General features: G+C 34.1%; 1 protein-coding gene across 4 annotated transcripts in view; it reads left to right on the top strand.

The window, feature by feature from the left end:
* Positions 1-14,409, top strand: part of LOC111634594 — a 44,517-nt gene that overhangs the window by 10,960 nt on the left and 19,148 nt on the right. For all 4 annotated transcript variants that reach the window (XM_023379414.1, XM_023379413.1, XM_023379412.1 and 1 more), the window contains exons 2-5: positions 1,292-1,749; positions 8,407-8,507; positions 11,454-11,570; positions 11,664-11,721. In XM_023379414.1, coding sequence (XP_023235182.1) covers positions 1,327-1,749; positions 8,407-8,507; positions 11,454-11,570; positions 11,664-11,721 — 699 coding nt within the window. In that variant the 5' untranslated portion in view covers positions 1,292-1,326. The remainder of the gene's footprint in view (positions 1-1,291; positions 1,750-8,406; positions 8,508-11,453; positions 11,571-11,663; positions 11,722-14,409) is intronic.

Below are 14,409 nucleotides of genomic sequence, written 5' to 3'. Positions count from 1 at the left end.
CTCTCTCCTTGTTTCTACCAATCTTCTATTCTGTATCAAAAAAGTTGTTTTGTTAGAATACGAAGTTTACTTTCCTCAAAATGTCTATTCGTTTTCCTTATTTGAGAATGAACTTTAAAGGGTATGTCATTAGATGTAGGTTGTAAATGACGTTTTTCCTAAGGCAGTGTAAGTAGGCAGTTATAAAATTCTGTCATGTGACTACATAAACGTTTATTGTTGTTAATGATGTATTTGTTTGCTCATTTCTAAGATTGTATTTCGGATCTAAAAATATTATAATTGAAAGTCTGCATTCATTAACGGGGCAAGTTACTATTAATCGGCGTATTTTAAGGATCTTTCCTACGAAATACTTGTTTATAAACTTTAATATCTTGAAATTTAAGTTCTAGCTTTACGTAAATTATCTCGCAACTCTCTGATTTATTGATTTAAGTATCTGTTTTCAGCTAGAAAAGTTGAGAAATAATTTTTTTAAAGCTTTTCAATGAATAAATAACGCAGGAAAGTTTTCAAAACTTTTTTTGGATTTAACGAATAGTTTTTCAACGAAAATTTCCGCGTATAAAGTTAATGAGTCGTGGCACAGATGATAGGTTTTATGCTTTAAAAACAAGAAATATTTAAGCCGAATTTCATCCGAAAAGAATTACTTTTCAACTTTATTGAGCCATTTAAATATCAAATGAATAGATAGGACACCCTTTGTAATCATCTAAACTTCGATGGGTAACATATTTTTCCATTACAAGATTTGGTCCGACGGTGTGTGTTGTTCGTTCTCCTCTCTTTCTTTCCCTTCAACCTTGGAGACAACACCTGTCCGCCACATCAGATGACCTTCAGATTTTCGGAGACACCTGGCTTGAGGCTAAACCTGACTCACTCGTTGATTGCCATGCCTGGTTTTTGTAAAAACAAACCGAACAAGGTCGCTAACCCGAGACTCGACTTCCTAATGTTGGTTACTCTAGTTTTTTTCTCCCCTTTTTTGGAGCCGAGTTTTATTATATCTACGGGGGAAAATTTCTTGATAATTTAAAGATTTTTGGAAAGGGATATTAAACTAAAATGTATAACGTTCGGACACCCATAGTGAGTAATTTCAAAACTAATGCGGGGGACTAACCGACATCATAAACTTGCTTCACTCCCCTTTTCTGGTGTTCTATAATTAGAAACATTGGATCTTTGCCAGAACACATCTTTTCTTTCTTCGGTTTACCGATTCCTTTTTATTTGGATTTAAATTTAAAATTTTTACAAGAATCCGTGTTGTTTTTTTCAGGTACGTCGGTGGACATAGCGTCCGTACTTCTAGACATGTATGACAGTTTACTTGCCAAAAATAAGGCGGAGAAAGTCGAACATCCACCCAGAATCGTAACCATGAGAGATAAAAGTGGAGTACGAGATACCAGGTGCTATTCGGATCCGAGAGCGGGTCACTATCACGAAAAGAAGAGGCCCTTAAGTACGAGTTCTGTATCGTCGTCGTCATCGTCGTCTTCCTCCTCCCTACCCAGAAACGATGTCAAAAAGTCTTATCTGGCCAGTATAGAGAGTCTAGAAGACGACGAATTTAGCGAGGACGGGAGTAGGTCCCAGACTAATAACTCAACTCCAAATCAGCAGATGGGTAGAGCCAAGTGGTGCGATCCAAATTTAAGTCACATTGACAGAGTTTTACTAGAAATAGTCGAAACCGAGAGGACTTACGTACGTGATCTCAATCAAATCATTCAGGTGGGTTTATAATTCAAAAGAGTTAAAGATTCATTGAGAATAAGATCTAGTTTTTTTTCATCAATAGATTCTCTCTCTCTCTCTCGCCTGTCAAACCAGTCCTTGTATGACTCATCATGGTATTGTTAGGTTAATCAGTGAAGCTTAAGAAATACTCCCGTTGACACTAACCGTACGCTGTTCAGTTATAAAAAAAAAGTAGAGGGTAACCACAGTTGGTTTCTGCACTCATTTTTCCAAAGATTCATAAAAACGCAGGGAAGTGAACAATTATTTTCAGCATTTCTTTGTCGGAAACACTACATAACAACAAATGTGACACATTCACGGACGCGATATTTAGGCTAATGTCAAAAAAATTACTCGACCAACGTACGCAATTCATTTACCTCGCATGATAATGAACATTTAATTAGCTTTTTATGTTCTTAATAATTCCGTTAACGCCGAAATAAGAAGTTAATGTTCATTAATTAATGTTAATTAAAATATTCTAAAGAATTCGGCACGTTTAATGGAAATTTAATGTTAGCCGAATGAAGAATACGTCGTTACGAATTGTAAACGTAATAAATTTCATTCACTATTGTGTAATGAGTTCAAATAAGTTGGAATGGGCATTTTTGTTCGTCATTTGTGTTTTGTCTGTGTGGCGAGTGCTCGCTTTATGTGGCGGTGTAAGTACCGTACTTTGCTCTTAGCGGGTTCTCCTTCGGCTGCCCTTTCCTAACGCTTCAGCTGTGTGCATTCTTCATCCACATTTTCCAGCTTCTATCCCTTCCATCATTTTAAGCGTTTCTCCTAAACCCAGTTTATCTTTCTGGCAATTATACTCTGTTCCTCCTTCATCACAAATTTAAATTTTCAATAAGAACATTCTACCATCGTAGGTTGCATAACTTAAGAACGGTACTCGGAATTTATTAGGCGCAACGGATGGCCCAAATAGATACGAGCTAGAAAGGTAGAGCGCGAGGGAAATTACAGAAATATCGATTTCCATTTTCGCAATCTTTCATTACTTTCCACCAAGTTGCTGCCAGCTAATAGTTCTATCGAAAAAGAACTTACATCGTTACTTACTTCAGTAATCGAACAGAGGTAACCGGCAGCGAGAGCAACAAAATATGTTTTATTCTGACACGAAACTGTAACCTCGATTATGTTACTAAAACACCATACAAAAATAGCAACGACGCAATATTTTAATTTATAGTACCGACATGGCTTACGTGCCCTTCGACGACCGATCGATAACGTTGATATTCTGCTCTACATACAAAAAACACGCGCAGAACACAACTAGAACCCGCGCTGTTTTTAGAAACTAGCCATTGTTTCTCGTACTTTCAAAAAAAATCCGAAAAAGAACACATTTTTTTTAGTGTTTTCTGATATTCTTTGTGTCAGATACTTCGTTTTTTCGCTTTAAATGCGCCCATTTTTGCCCGGAGGAGGTTTTTTTTGAAAAGTGACGATGCCGCGGATCGTTACTTTAAAGAAGGTAACGTTAAACGTGGGTGTAATATGTTACAAGTAAGGAGTTACACCGACGTCCGTGATTGGGTTACACGGGGTTTCAGATTGTTACGATATAAAAGCTGATAACTGGCGCATGGCCAAGTACGTGTACGACTACACGTTAAGCGGCGAGGGCAGTTTTTTTTTGGTAGAAAATATGGGGACTCGCAGCAGTTTGCGCGCCGAAAAGTTATTCAAGAAGAGGATATCTTTTAAGATGATCGTGACCTTTGACATAAATACTGTCCCATTTTTTTATTTTTCTTTTTTAATTCTATTCCTTTTCATCGAAGTAATTGGATAGCAAAATGCATAATTAAGGTTAAGAGTGCCCTTCCCTCTTTTAAAGTGGTCTGCGGATTATTAAGGATCCTAGTTAAATTTCACTCTTAAAAACTATATTTCATAAATAGTGCATAAATATTCATACAGTTCTTTTTTTCGTCGAAAAAAACACGAAAAATGCGAGTTTCTGTAAATTTTGTATTCTCTTTCCTCGTCTTTACAACAAATTTAAGCTCAAATTAAAATCATTCTTAATTTCGAAACTTTTAATGCTTTATACAAAATAACCAAGTTTAAGCATTATTATTATTATTATTTTTAATTATTTAATCAGGCGCCCGAATTCGAACCCTAATAACCAAACCAATGGTTCGGCTCGATTTAAAAAAACCGTGACCAATCGCGCATCCCGTTTTGAATTTAAATTAATCGCCAATCGAGCGGACGGATTAGAATTTCGATTAACGACCAATGGAGCGACTGTTTAAAAAAATTTAACCAATTACGTTGTAGAATTTTATAAAACATAACAAGCAAAATGGCGGTTTATAAAGCAGGTTTTCGTAGATAAAAAAAAAGTGCTTTTTGCACTTGGCGAATTACATTTTCACGAAACGAAATGAAAAAGTAATTTTCTTATTGGATAAAATAGCCGTCGACATTGATTTTTCCCGTGGAAAGTTTGCAATTTATGACAGGGTTGTCGACCTTAAACGATGTACCATCTTAGCCAGTGTGTTAGTGGGGCGACGGAATGCCAGCAACCGACTCTCTTCCTAGAAATATTTGGCAGAAGATCAGTGTTTTTTCTTAACTGTTTGCTTCTAAAACTTGTCAACGAACTTCTGAAACCTTCCTGATATATATACAATCTCTTTTTTTTTTTTTTTGTTACTTGTTATCTCCAACTTTCGAATCTCGAAATCATCGTCCCGCGGGCGTGATTGATCGCCAGCCAAAAGAATCGATATCAAAGCAATTTCTTCGAAACTTCGAGATGATAGATGTGAGATATCGTCGAAAATCGATTATTTTCCAGTTTAATAATAGATCACGCGCCCTATAAGCCAATATAATGCATTCCGATAGATCCTTTGCGGTTACTCCGATTGGATACGATACAGTATGTGGTAATAGTGGGATTACGGTAAATCTCGAATGCCTAGCTGTATTTACACTCTGTATATTGTTTTTGGTTGCTGGCCATTTTCTTTTACATACTCGCGTATACAAATACTTGCGTATCTAAAAGGAAATGCGCGAGTATTTGTATACACGAAATGCGGAGCGTATTCCCTCTTTCTGGCAAATCCCGAAAGCGGGTGACGGCATCCGTAAGAAGCCGGTCGATGATGATGATGATTACGTAGTAAATCACAAACAGAACACACAATAGCGAATCGTACGGTGTGAAGGATGCGGTTCTGTCGAGTTTATTGCCGGTTAGCCCCATTACACCGGATACAATTTGCTAAACGTGCGTGCAGTTTGTTACTTTCGGTCATTGTATCGAATAATTCTGTTATAAAACATTACAGAGGGGATTAATTAATGAACGAAAAACATTGTAAATGTAACCTACATTCATTACGCACGTACACTCGTTCGTATCTATTTATTCAATTTATTCGTAATTTATCTTTATTACAAATAATTTATCTCTAAATTTAGACGAGAATCGTTACGAGTTGATCATTTAAAAAATTTAATGGGCATAAAAAACTGCCTATTTGATGAAAAATCAATATTAATCTGTAGTCGCCATCGCTTTAATTATCCACTTGATGAGAAATCAATCGGTTTGCAAATTAAAAAAAAAAAAATTAATTTTACTAAAAAGGACCCTTTTTTACACCCAAATTTATGCGATAAGTTATTTATCGGAAGGTAAAGTAGACGATTTATTATTTTAATTAACCGAAAGCGAGTTTAAGTTCGATGGTGTGAAAAGTGTTGCGCTTTGCAATGTGTTAAGCTTGTGTACTCGAGACGGGAATATCGGTGGAAGTGGATGCTTTTTATCTCGTATCTGAAATCGATAATGCAGAAGGGTGGAGCGTAGAAACGTAAAGGATCGGAGTTTTCTTCTGGTTGTTAGGCGTATCGTTTCGTAAAAATGTAAGGTCGGGGGCTGAGTTAGAGGGGTGGGCGAGGCGCAGCCGCACCCCGCTTCCGAGTCTCTCCTCGGGTAGTAAAGCGTTTTGTAGGGAGTATTGTTTCGTTTCCGCACCCCCACTAAAGATTTCTGGATCCGCTAACCGTTGTTGGGTTTTAATTATCTGGCCGAGTGGGCTACGTCGGCATTTGTTTTGAAAATTTTACCCGAGTTTCCGTAACCTCCTCCCACCTTCCGTTGTGGCAGCCCCTTATTTTTAATACTTCAGGCTGTATACGGAACTTTATCTTTTGTTCGAAACCGTGTATGTGACATTTTTTTAGGGCAGGTGCAGTTATCTACTAACTTTAGGATCATCCCGAGCCATGCGGGATAGATGCTATTTGGATAATAAACTAGCATTGTCTTTAACTAGAGTAATTCTATTGTTAATTGTTATAAAAAAGCACATTTAAGAGGAAAGAAGAGAGATAAAAAGTGAAATCCACTCGAATTACTTTTGTTTTTTTCTTAACAAATAAATCTCTAGCATAAGTTAGCCCCGATTTTTCCCACAGACGTTAAATATCTTTATACGCATCTAAATGAGTTAAATTCAATGCTTTTTTTCATAATAGAAGAAATATTTCTATTGTAAATTGTCGTATCTGTCGTCGTAATGGAGACGTAATTTGGATAATTACGCTGGAAACCACACAATCGTACATTAAGACCATCACGAACAATGACAATTACGGTTAATTGGTAAATATGATAAAATTTCCATTTGTTTTTTGTGCCGTTTCGTCCCGTAAAAACACCCCTTTGTCACAGTACGTCTCTAGACAGATGCGTGTCGTGTCTAACGGCATAAACCTTCTATTTTTGTACGCATTTATTGGTTCAATTTGATTATTGATTTACATTCGGAGGTATAAAAGTAGCCATATGTTAAACTTTCGCGGATAAACAAACAAGCACGAGATAAATAAACACATTAAAACTTAGATTTTTCTCTCCTTTGACGAGTACTTAAACACTCGTTAACCAATATGCAGCTGTTTGCTTTCGCTTTTTTATTTATTTATTTTTAATAATTAGCTCTCGTTTCCCAGAAAACAAATATTGAAAATTTTAGTTTAATCATTATAAAATCGGCAATAAAATTACTACAGAAAAAAAAGGATGCGCCGCTTTATTTAAAGGATGCCCGAGTTATTCGTGCAAATTTAAAATGCACTCTTAAAAATACAGCGAAACTCCTAATAAAGACCAGTATCGGATGGTCGCAAAGTACAGGTTTTATCGAGCGAAACCTCTCCATAGGAGAGGTTTCGCTCTCCGTCTGTCTCGGAAACGCGTGGTCGCGAAGTAGGGGTTTTACTGTGTTATAATTTAAATTGATTAACAGCATTTAAGATTAAAAGGAAGAAAATTTTACTAAATTACCATCCTGTTAAGCTATTGTTAAGCGAAAGTACCGTATTGTTCTTTTATTATTATTCCATCACAAATTAGGTACGGTTTAATATTCGAGTATATTCTATTTTCGGATACTTAACAACATAAATTATCATTTGTATCGTCATTAAAATTAAATAATCGACTTTCAAAAACACAGTTTGCCATTTTTTGGAGTACAAATTTGTAATTCTCATCGTCGATTTAGGGGTGAACTTTCACCTTTTCTAACCCGAATGCTCGCTTACGAACACACTCGTTTTAGGTTATTTTTTAAATTTCTATAAAGTTACGTTATCTTTTTAAACCCGCTTAATCCAAACAGACCTTGTGCAGTAATTGTAAGCCAATTAGCTAATTTTAATTACTTTCGCCGTATTGAATTACGCGCGTCTAGACTCTTAAAGCTTACACTGTAATACAAACTTGAACTTGGAAAACTTCGAAAGTACTACAGTTAATTTTAATGACGTAAAGTTGATAAAATGTACTTATTTAAAGTGAATAATTTAAGAAAACGCTTTTATTGCTCACGTTTCTCCAGATTTGGGGTGACGTCCTCACGTCCCCACCCCAAATCTCATCATTACAATGCGTCTACACACACACACACACACACGCCATGTTTAAAGTCTATATTTTGCTGTGGTGCCACCCTCAAAAACACGGTTAAAATGTATTCTCGTTGGATTTAGGTATAACCTCGAAGTTTCGCCCTTCTATCTTAATTAGAAGGGGACGAAATTTGAGTTGCGAGATTTAAGGCGTTTAAACATAAATTTCTGCACAGATCAAGCGTGATACGGTAAAATTAAAAGCACGTAAATGCAGTTAATGACGATGTTTTCCTTATAGAGATTTAGAACCTTGTTTTTCGTATTGTAAAAATAACAAATTAAGTCTGTTCGTCCATCAAAACAGATGAAATTCTTTCAATTTACATTTAAGTCACGCGTAAATTAGTCTGGTGTATAATAAATAAACATTTAAAGTCAAAATATTTGCCGGACGAGTGATGATTTTACAATAAATTAGCATTAGCTACCGACGAAATTGCAGAAATAAAAAACTAATTGATGCTAACGTGTAACGTCAAGGCTAACTGGTATGTTAATGTCGAGCAATTGTTTGATTTGCGAATATTACGTGGATTGAAATCCAGCTGTTTTCATAAATGATGTGACCTAAATATTTTATATGCACTTTCTTCCTCGGAAGAATTTTTTTAATTTTTTATTTCATATTTTTATGTATTGCCTAATTTACATATTTTCTTTTATTAAATCAATTGACAGGGTTATCTACATCACATTTCTTCTCACAAAGAAACGAAGATTAGTCAACAGAACCTGATTGATTTGTTTAGCAACATTGAAGATATTTATCAATTTAATAGGTATAACTATTGTTTTGTTTCTAAATAATATACTCGTTACCGTTACTAATTAAAATTAATTTTTCTCTAGTATTACGTAGTAAAAAACGAGATTTTTGATTTTTTACACTGATAATTCTAGATCAATAAGCTTATTTTCTTTGTTTCGATTCATACTTTTTACTTAAAATTTGCCAAGTGTGAATCGGCGATTACTCCGCAACGGTTGCCGAGTAATTGCCGATTCACACTTGGCAATTTTACCTGGTTGCAACGCGATTCGTCGGCTACTCAAAACTATTCTGTAGTGTGAATCCAACACGCTGACGAGAACGTATCAAATTTATTACACTAGGCATTTCTTGTAATACACTACTGTTATACAATTGACCTTAATTTTACCCATTAACAGCGGGTTTCGTCCGCAATGGAGCGCGGAGAGATTGCAAATTAAGCCGAGGAAACGCCAGTGTCCGAATAAATCCTCCGTCACGTGATCGAGAAAATGGTGGCGTGGTTCACCGGCAACATTAAGCGTTTGCATATTTTATGGAAATCTTCACATTTTGCAGCTTTTTCTTTCTTGTGAAGATTAACGCACGATATACTCTTCGCATAAAGTAGGTCTATTATGAACTGTAGCTTATTGCAGTATTAAATTTAATAACACTCTACTCTAGGAAGACATTTTAACAATATTTGATCATGTGAAGCGTGTTACGTTTCCTATCGTGTTCTCAAAAGACATTTTTCTATGGCCACATTTGTGTGAAAACGCAAGAGGATTTCTCGCCACAGCGCGCACATTCCTCTGCACTTAGAATTTTATTGTCCAAGATTGATTTCAATCGAAAACTATTCAAACCGGGGGGATTTTTTGATATTTAGTGAATGAAAAGTTTGAAAATGGCCCCAGGATTGGAGAACCGCGCAAAATCGACCCGGAATCTGTAGTCGGAAGCGGGTTATTTTAGTGTATTTGAATCTTTTTTTTATACTAGAGAGTCGCACATCCACGTAAAGCTTACGTGCAATGCTAGATTTGCAGACATCGGTTTATGGATGATGCTTAAATTGCAAACGTAATAAATTGCTTTCTACCAAACGCTTGGTGTTTAAAAAAGAAGGAAGAAAAACAAGCAAATTCTTAAATTGAAAGTATCATTAAAAATAAAAGAGCGCGAGTGTTGACGGTTCACACTTTGTTGTAACAGGATGTTTATACTTTGTCCACAATTACACAGATGTGTTAGTCCTTGAAGACCTTATATATTCTTAAAAAGGTACCAAAGCATTTCCTGTTTGGACTGCTATATTTATCGTAAATATATATGCAAATTAATGAGGCTTCCAGTCGCTCCTCTCGCCTCCGATAAATTTTCGACAAATAAAATTTGCTCGCGATTTACGTAATCGAAAAGTAAATTAACCTCTCACCGTTAAAAATTAACGATGCTTCGAGTACCAAAATCTTCCGACTAGCGGACGATAGCGACAGAACGTTACGACGTCCGATTATGGCATTTCTCGCTTCTCGCTCTCGCTAACATTATCGTGCGATAGCGTAAAAGTTCCCCTTTCGTCGGTGAGTGCAAAAAAGAAAACGGATCGACGACGACGTTTACTAGCGCTATATAGATTACTTTTACTCGATTATCCCATATTTCGGGATAAGCCATAATTTATTTCTGTAAGAAACTTTTGATCGTTTCTCTTCTCGCTCGTTCTCGCCGGAAAGGCTACTTCTGAATCGTACAAACGCCGAAAACGCGGTAAGGAACTAACTAGCGAGCGCAGCGTAAAGCGATAAAAATTCGGTGGCAGATATATGCCTGAGCGAGATTTTTCTGTCCCGCCAGCGAGAGACTGACTGGTGCACTACAAACTTCTCGCGATTGCCTAAAAATACAAATATAATAAATTTAATAGGTTATTATGTATTTAAGAAAACGATAATAAATGTAGCATTGATAAGAGATAACTGGAAAAAGAAAATGAAAGCTTCTGACGTATGATTAATGAGAACCGACAGTTGGATGTCTCCTCAAATAATTGATTTTGCTGGGACAACATTGAAGAAAGAATACTTAATTCTTGTTTCTCTCTTCTGTTCAATAAAAGATCGGATGTCTTCTTTATTTTTAAAGACTTAACACAGCTGCTTTTTAAATTAATTGAATAATTTATTTGTTTTCTTATTCAACAAGCTATAAATAGATAATACCAGTAAAACAAATATTGATGTAGAGTTTCTCTTTAATAAAAATGCAAATTTTTTTGAAAAGAAAATAATTTCTATTTCTCAAATTTTACTTTTTTCCTGTAGTTTAGTTTGTAAAATTAGTTTAGTTCTTGTAGACTGTAATAAGATATAATAGATTCATACCTGGTGATTTAAAAGGCGAGTTTCAAATTTCGGGAGTGTATAGAGGGATTGAAATAGAGCAACTTTCCAATAGAAACTGGTGTAGTCCGACTCGATCCCGGGTCGGTACGAGCCGTGGAAAGTAAAAATATATGAAGTGTACAAATATAAATGTGGGGCGTACGAAACGGTGCCGTGGGAAAGCCGTTCGAATTGGCCACCCGCCTGCTCGGTGCCGTCTTTGAAGAAAACTGGTGCGCTCGAACTCTCGAATATCCCCGGCGTCTCCCCGATCAAATCTGCTTCTGTGAGAATTCTGGCCGACGGTGTTTCCCGGTTATCCGCTCGTAAATGAGACCCGAAAGGACTGATTTGGAGGTGGCCAGTCCGGAGAGCTCTTTGACTTTATTGACTTGGGATTAGTTGGCGAGTTCCTATTCAAAAATTGCGCCCCTCATTTTGTGATCCCTCTTTACGCTCTCAAACTTTGAGACCAATCTTTTGAATCGCCTTGTATTTACTAAATAGTCTGAATGATAAGTTATTTAATCTAATTTTTTTGTAGTTTCTCAAATGAATAAACTTGTATCTTTTTTTCCAAGTACATTTTTGGACGAATTGGAAAAATGTGGCTTAGATCCCGTAGCGGTGGCAAGATGTTTTGTAAAGAATTCTAGCGGATTTGTAATATATACTCAATATTGCACTAATTATCCTAAGTGAGTAAAATTTTTAATTGATTTGTTTTATATATATATATAAATTCTGTATAATGGTAATATCTATAAATTAAATTCTTGCTCATTTCTCAGGACCGTATCCATATTGACCGATACCATGAGGAATGCCGAAACTGCCGAAGTATTGAAAGTAAGTATAAGCGTCCAAAATTTATGATGATCCTTAAAATTTTGAAAAAAGGACACAAACCGTATCAAATGTATTTTAACAAAATTGAAGTAAAAAAAGAAAAATTAGCTTTTGCTAATTTAACTTTTTAAAATTCAGTTTTAAAGCAGTTAATCAAGCAGAAACATTGCAAAAATACTGTTAATTTAAAAAACTTTGAGTCTTTAAACTTAATTGTGTGTTCTTGAATAGCAGTTTATATTTGTGTGAGTGAAAAAATGTAAGATATTTAATAATATTTAGAACTGTTATAATAATAATAAAATATTATATAATGAATTATGCAAAATGATTCTTATAATTCATATGTTCTTGTGTTCATAAAAACTAGATGGAATGAGATATTGTGTGCAAAAAAGAAAATGATTTTGCTTCAATGATTTCAAAAAAATTTAATTACTGATATTATCTAAGTTCTTCTTAATGCATTGTCCTAATTAGTCTTCTATATTCTTTGATTACAGGAAGGACGATGATGAAAGCTATGATTATATTTTGGATTTGCATTAACGGTTATTTTTTTAATACGATTGAGAAATATAAGATTATAAGAAACCGTAATCCTCGGAGATAAAAAAGACACGGTTTCGGTTAATTAGAAATATATAAGTTGTGAGAGCCAGTTAAAATTTGTTGGGACAGACAAGAAGAAAAGATTAAACAAGGAAAACACTGTAAATTCAGTAGTCAAATTAAAGATATTTTTGTTTTGGTTATGTTCAGCAGCGCAGTTTTTTGCAATTTTCTTTTTATGGTTTTGGATTTCNATGTCATCGAAAAGAAAACGTGTTGTATTATCATTAAAAGACAAATTAAAGTATTTGTTTCGATTATCCGGATTTTTCCTTATCCGGACTACCTTCATCCCCAATTAGTCCGGATAATCGAGGTTCTACTGTATAATGAATTATGCAAAATGATTCTTATAATTCATATGTTCTTGTGTTCATAAAAACTAGATGGAATGAGATATTGTGTGCAAAAAAGAAAATGATTTTGCTTCAATGATTTCAAAAAAATTTAATTACTGATATTATCTAAGTTCTTCTTAATGCATTGTCCTAATTAGTCTTCTATATTCTTTGATTACAGGAAGGACGATGATGAAAGCTATGATTATATTTTGGATTTGCATTAACGGTTATTTTTTTAATACGATTGAGAAATATAAGATTATAAGAAACCGTAATCCTCGGAGATAAAAAAGACACAGTTTCGGTTAATTAGAAATATATAAGTTGTGAGAGCCAGTTAAAATTTGTTGGGACAGACAAGAAGAAAAGATTAAACAAGGAAAACACTGTAAATTCAGTAGTCAAATTAAAGATATTTTTGTTTTGGTTATGTTCAGCAGCGCAGTTTTTTGCAATTTTCTTTTTATGGTTTTGGATTTCTTAATTGAAAAATCAAACTGAAGAACACCAGTTGTAAATTCTTCTCATAAGCTATATCCTTATCCATAAACAAAACTAATGTATAAAAAATAAAATTTTATTTATTGAATATTAAAGTAAAAACTATTTAATCTTTTTTAATATTTTTGAAGATGTTACTCATCTTTATCTTCACAGACTAAAAAGACATATAATTCTTTTTACTTAGCTTTTGAGGATGAAGATAGATTGAATCTTTGAAAATATTGAAGGGAAAGAGATTAAATACGACTGAACTTTTTTAAATGGCTGAAGTTTTTTGATTGATTGCATTTTTTGAAAGATTTATCAAGAATACTTCAACGTAAATTACTTTTAGAGCTCCTTTCATTTGAATTGTCAATAATCTGTCTTTATTGAAGTATAAGCTATAATAATAAATAATCAATAATCAAAGTTTTTATGGCAGTAGGCTAAATAGCATTAATGATATTTTTTCATATACCGTAATCTGGTTAATGTATTAGTAGTGTATTCGCATCTCCTGATATCATTATTTCAATTGTGGGTTTTTTTGTGTAGCTTTCAATATTAAAGTTTAGGGCCATCCATTTGTCAAAAGTTTGTCATTGTAAACAAAGGAGGGAGGTCAAAAATGGCTCAAAAATTATGCACATGATTGATGAATGGTCTTTTAACATGCACGATTATTAGGAATTATCCTCAAATATATAATAGGCCTATACTATAGAAAGTCTTACGGTTACTTTTATGTCTACTCCTAAATTTCTTAAACTTCCAAATATAGATAGTTTTCAGAAATAAATTAAATAATTAACTTGTAAGTTTTTCAGCTCAAATTCATTTGAGAGAAATTAAAATATCTTGATTAAAAAACTGAATAAATGTGAACTACATTTGTACTTAAATTTACCTCTTCATTTGATTTACTTGAAATCTTTTGATGGTTATTTCAATTTGTTTATCTTTAATATAGATAAAATATTTATAAAGAAAATTTGATCTAAAATCTTGTTTAAAATTGTTTTAAAAATTTATATTATTCTTCCTCAATGTAATGTACTGTACAACAGCTAACTTTAGTTATGTTTTTCAGTCTAAAGCATTATGTTCTAGTTTCTGTTGTTAGTGTCTGGATTTTAAAGATGATTCATTAGCATATTAATTAAATATTCTAATATATTTTATCAATCCAAGCAGAGAGCAATTATTAATAATAGAATTATTTACATAGTAGCATAATAATTTAATGGCT

This window comes from Centruroides sculpturatus, unplaced genomic scaffold (genome assembly GCF_000671375.1).
Source record: "Centruroides sculpturatus isolate CEXI.00-Female unplaced genomic scaffold, Cexi_2.0 scaffold825, whole genome shotgun sequence".
NCBI lineage: Eukaryota > Metazoa > Arthropoda > Arachnida > Scorpiones > Buthidae > Centruroides > Centruroides sculpturatus.
This window is presented reverse-complemented; position numbering and strand designations above follow the sequence as displayed.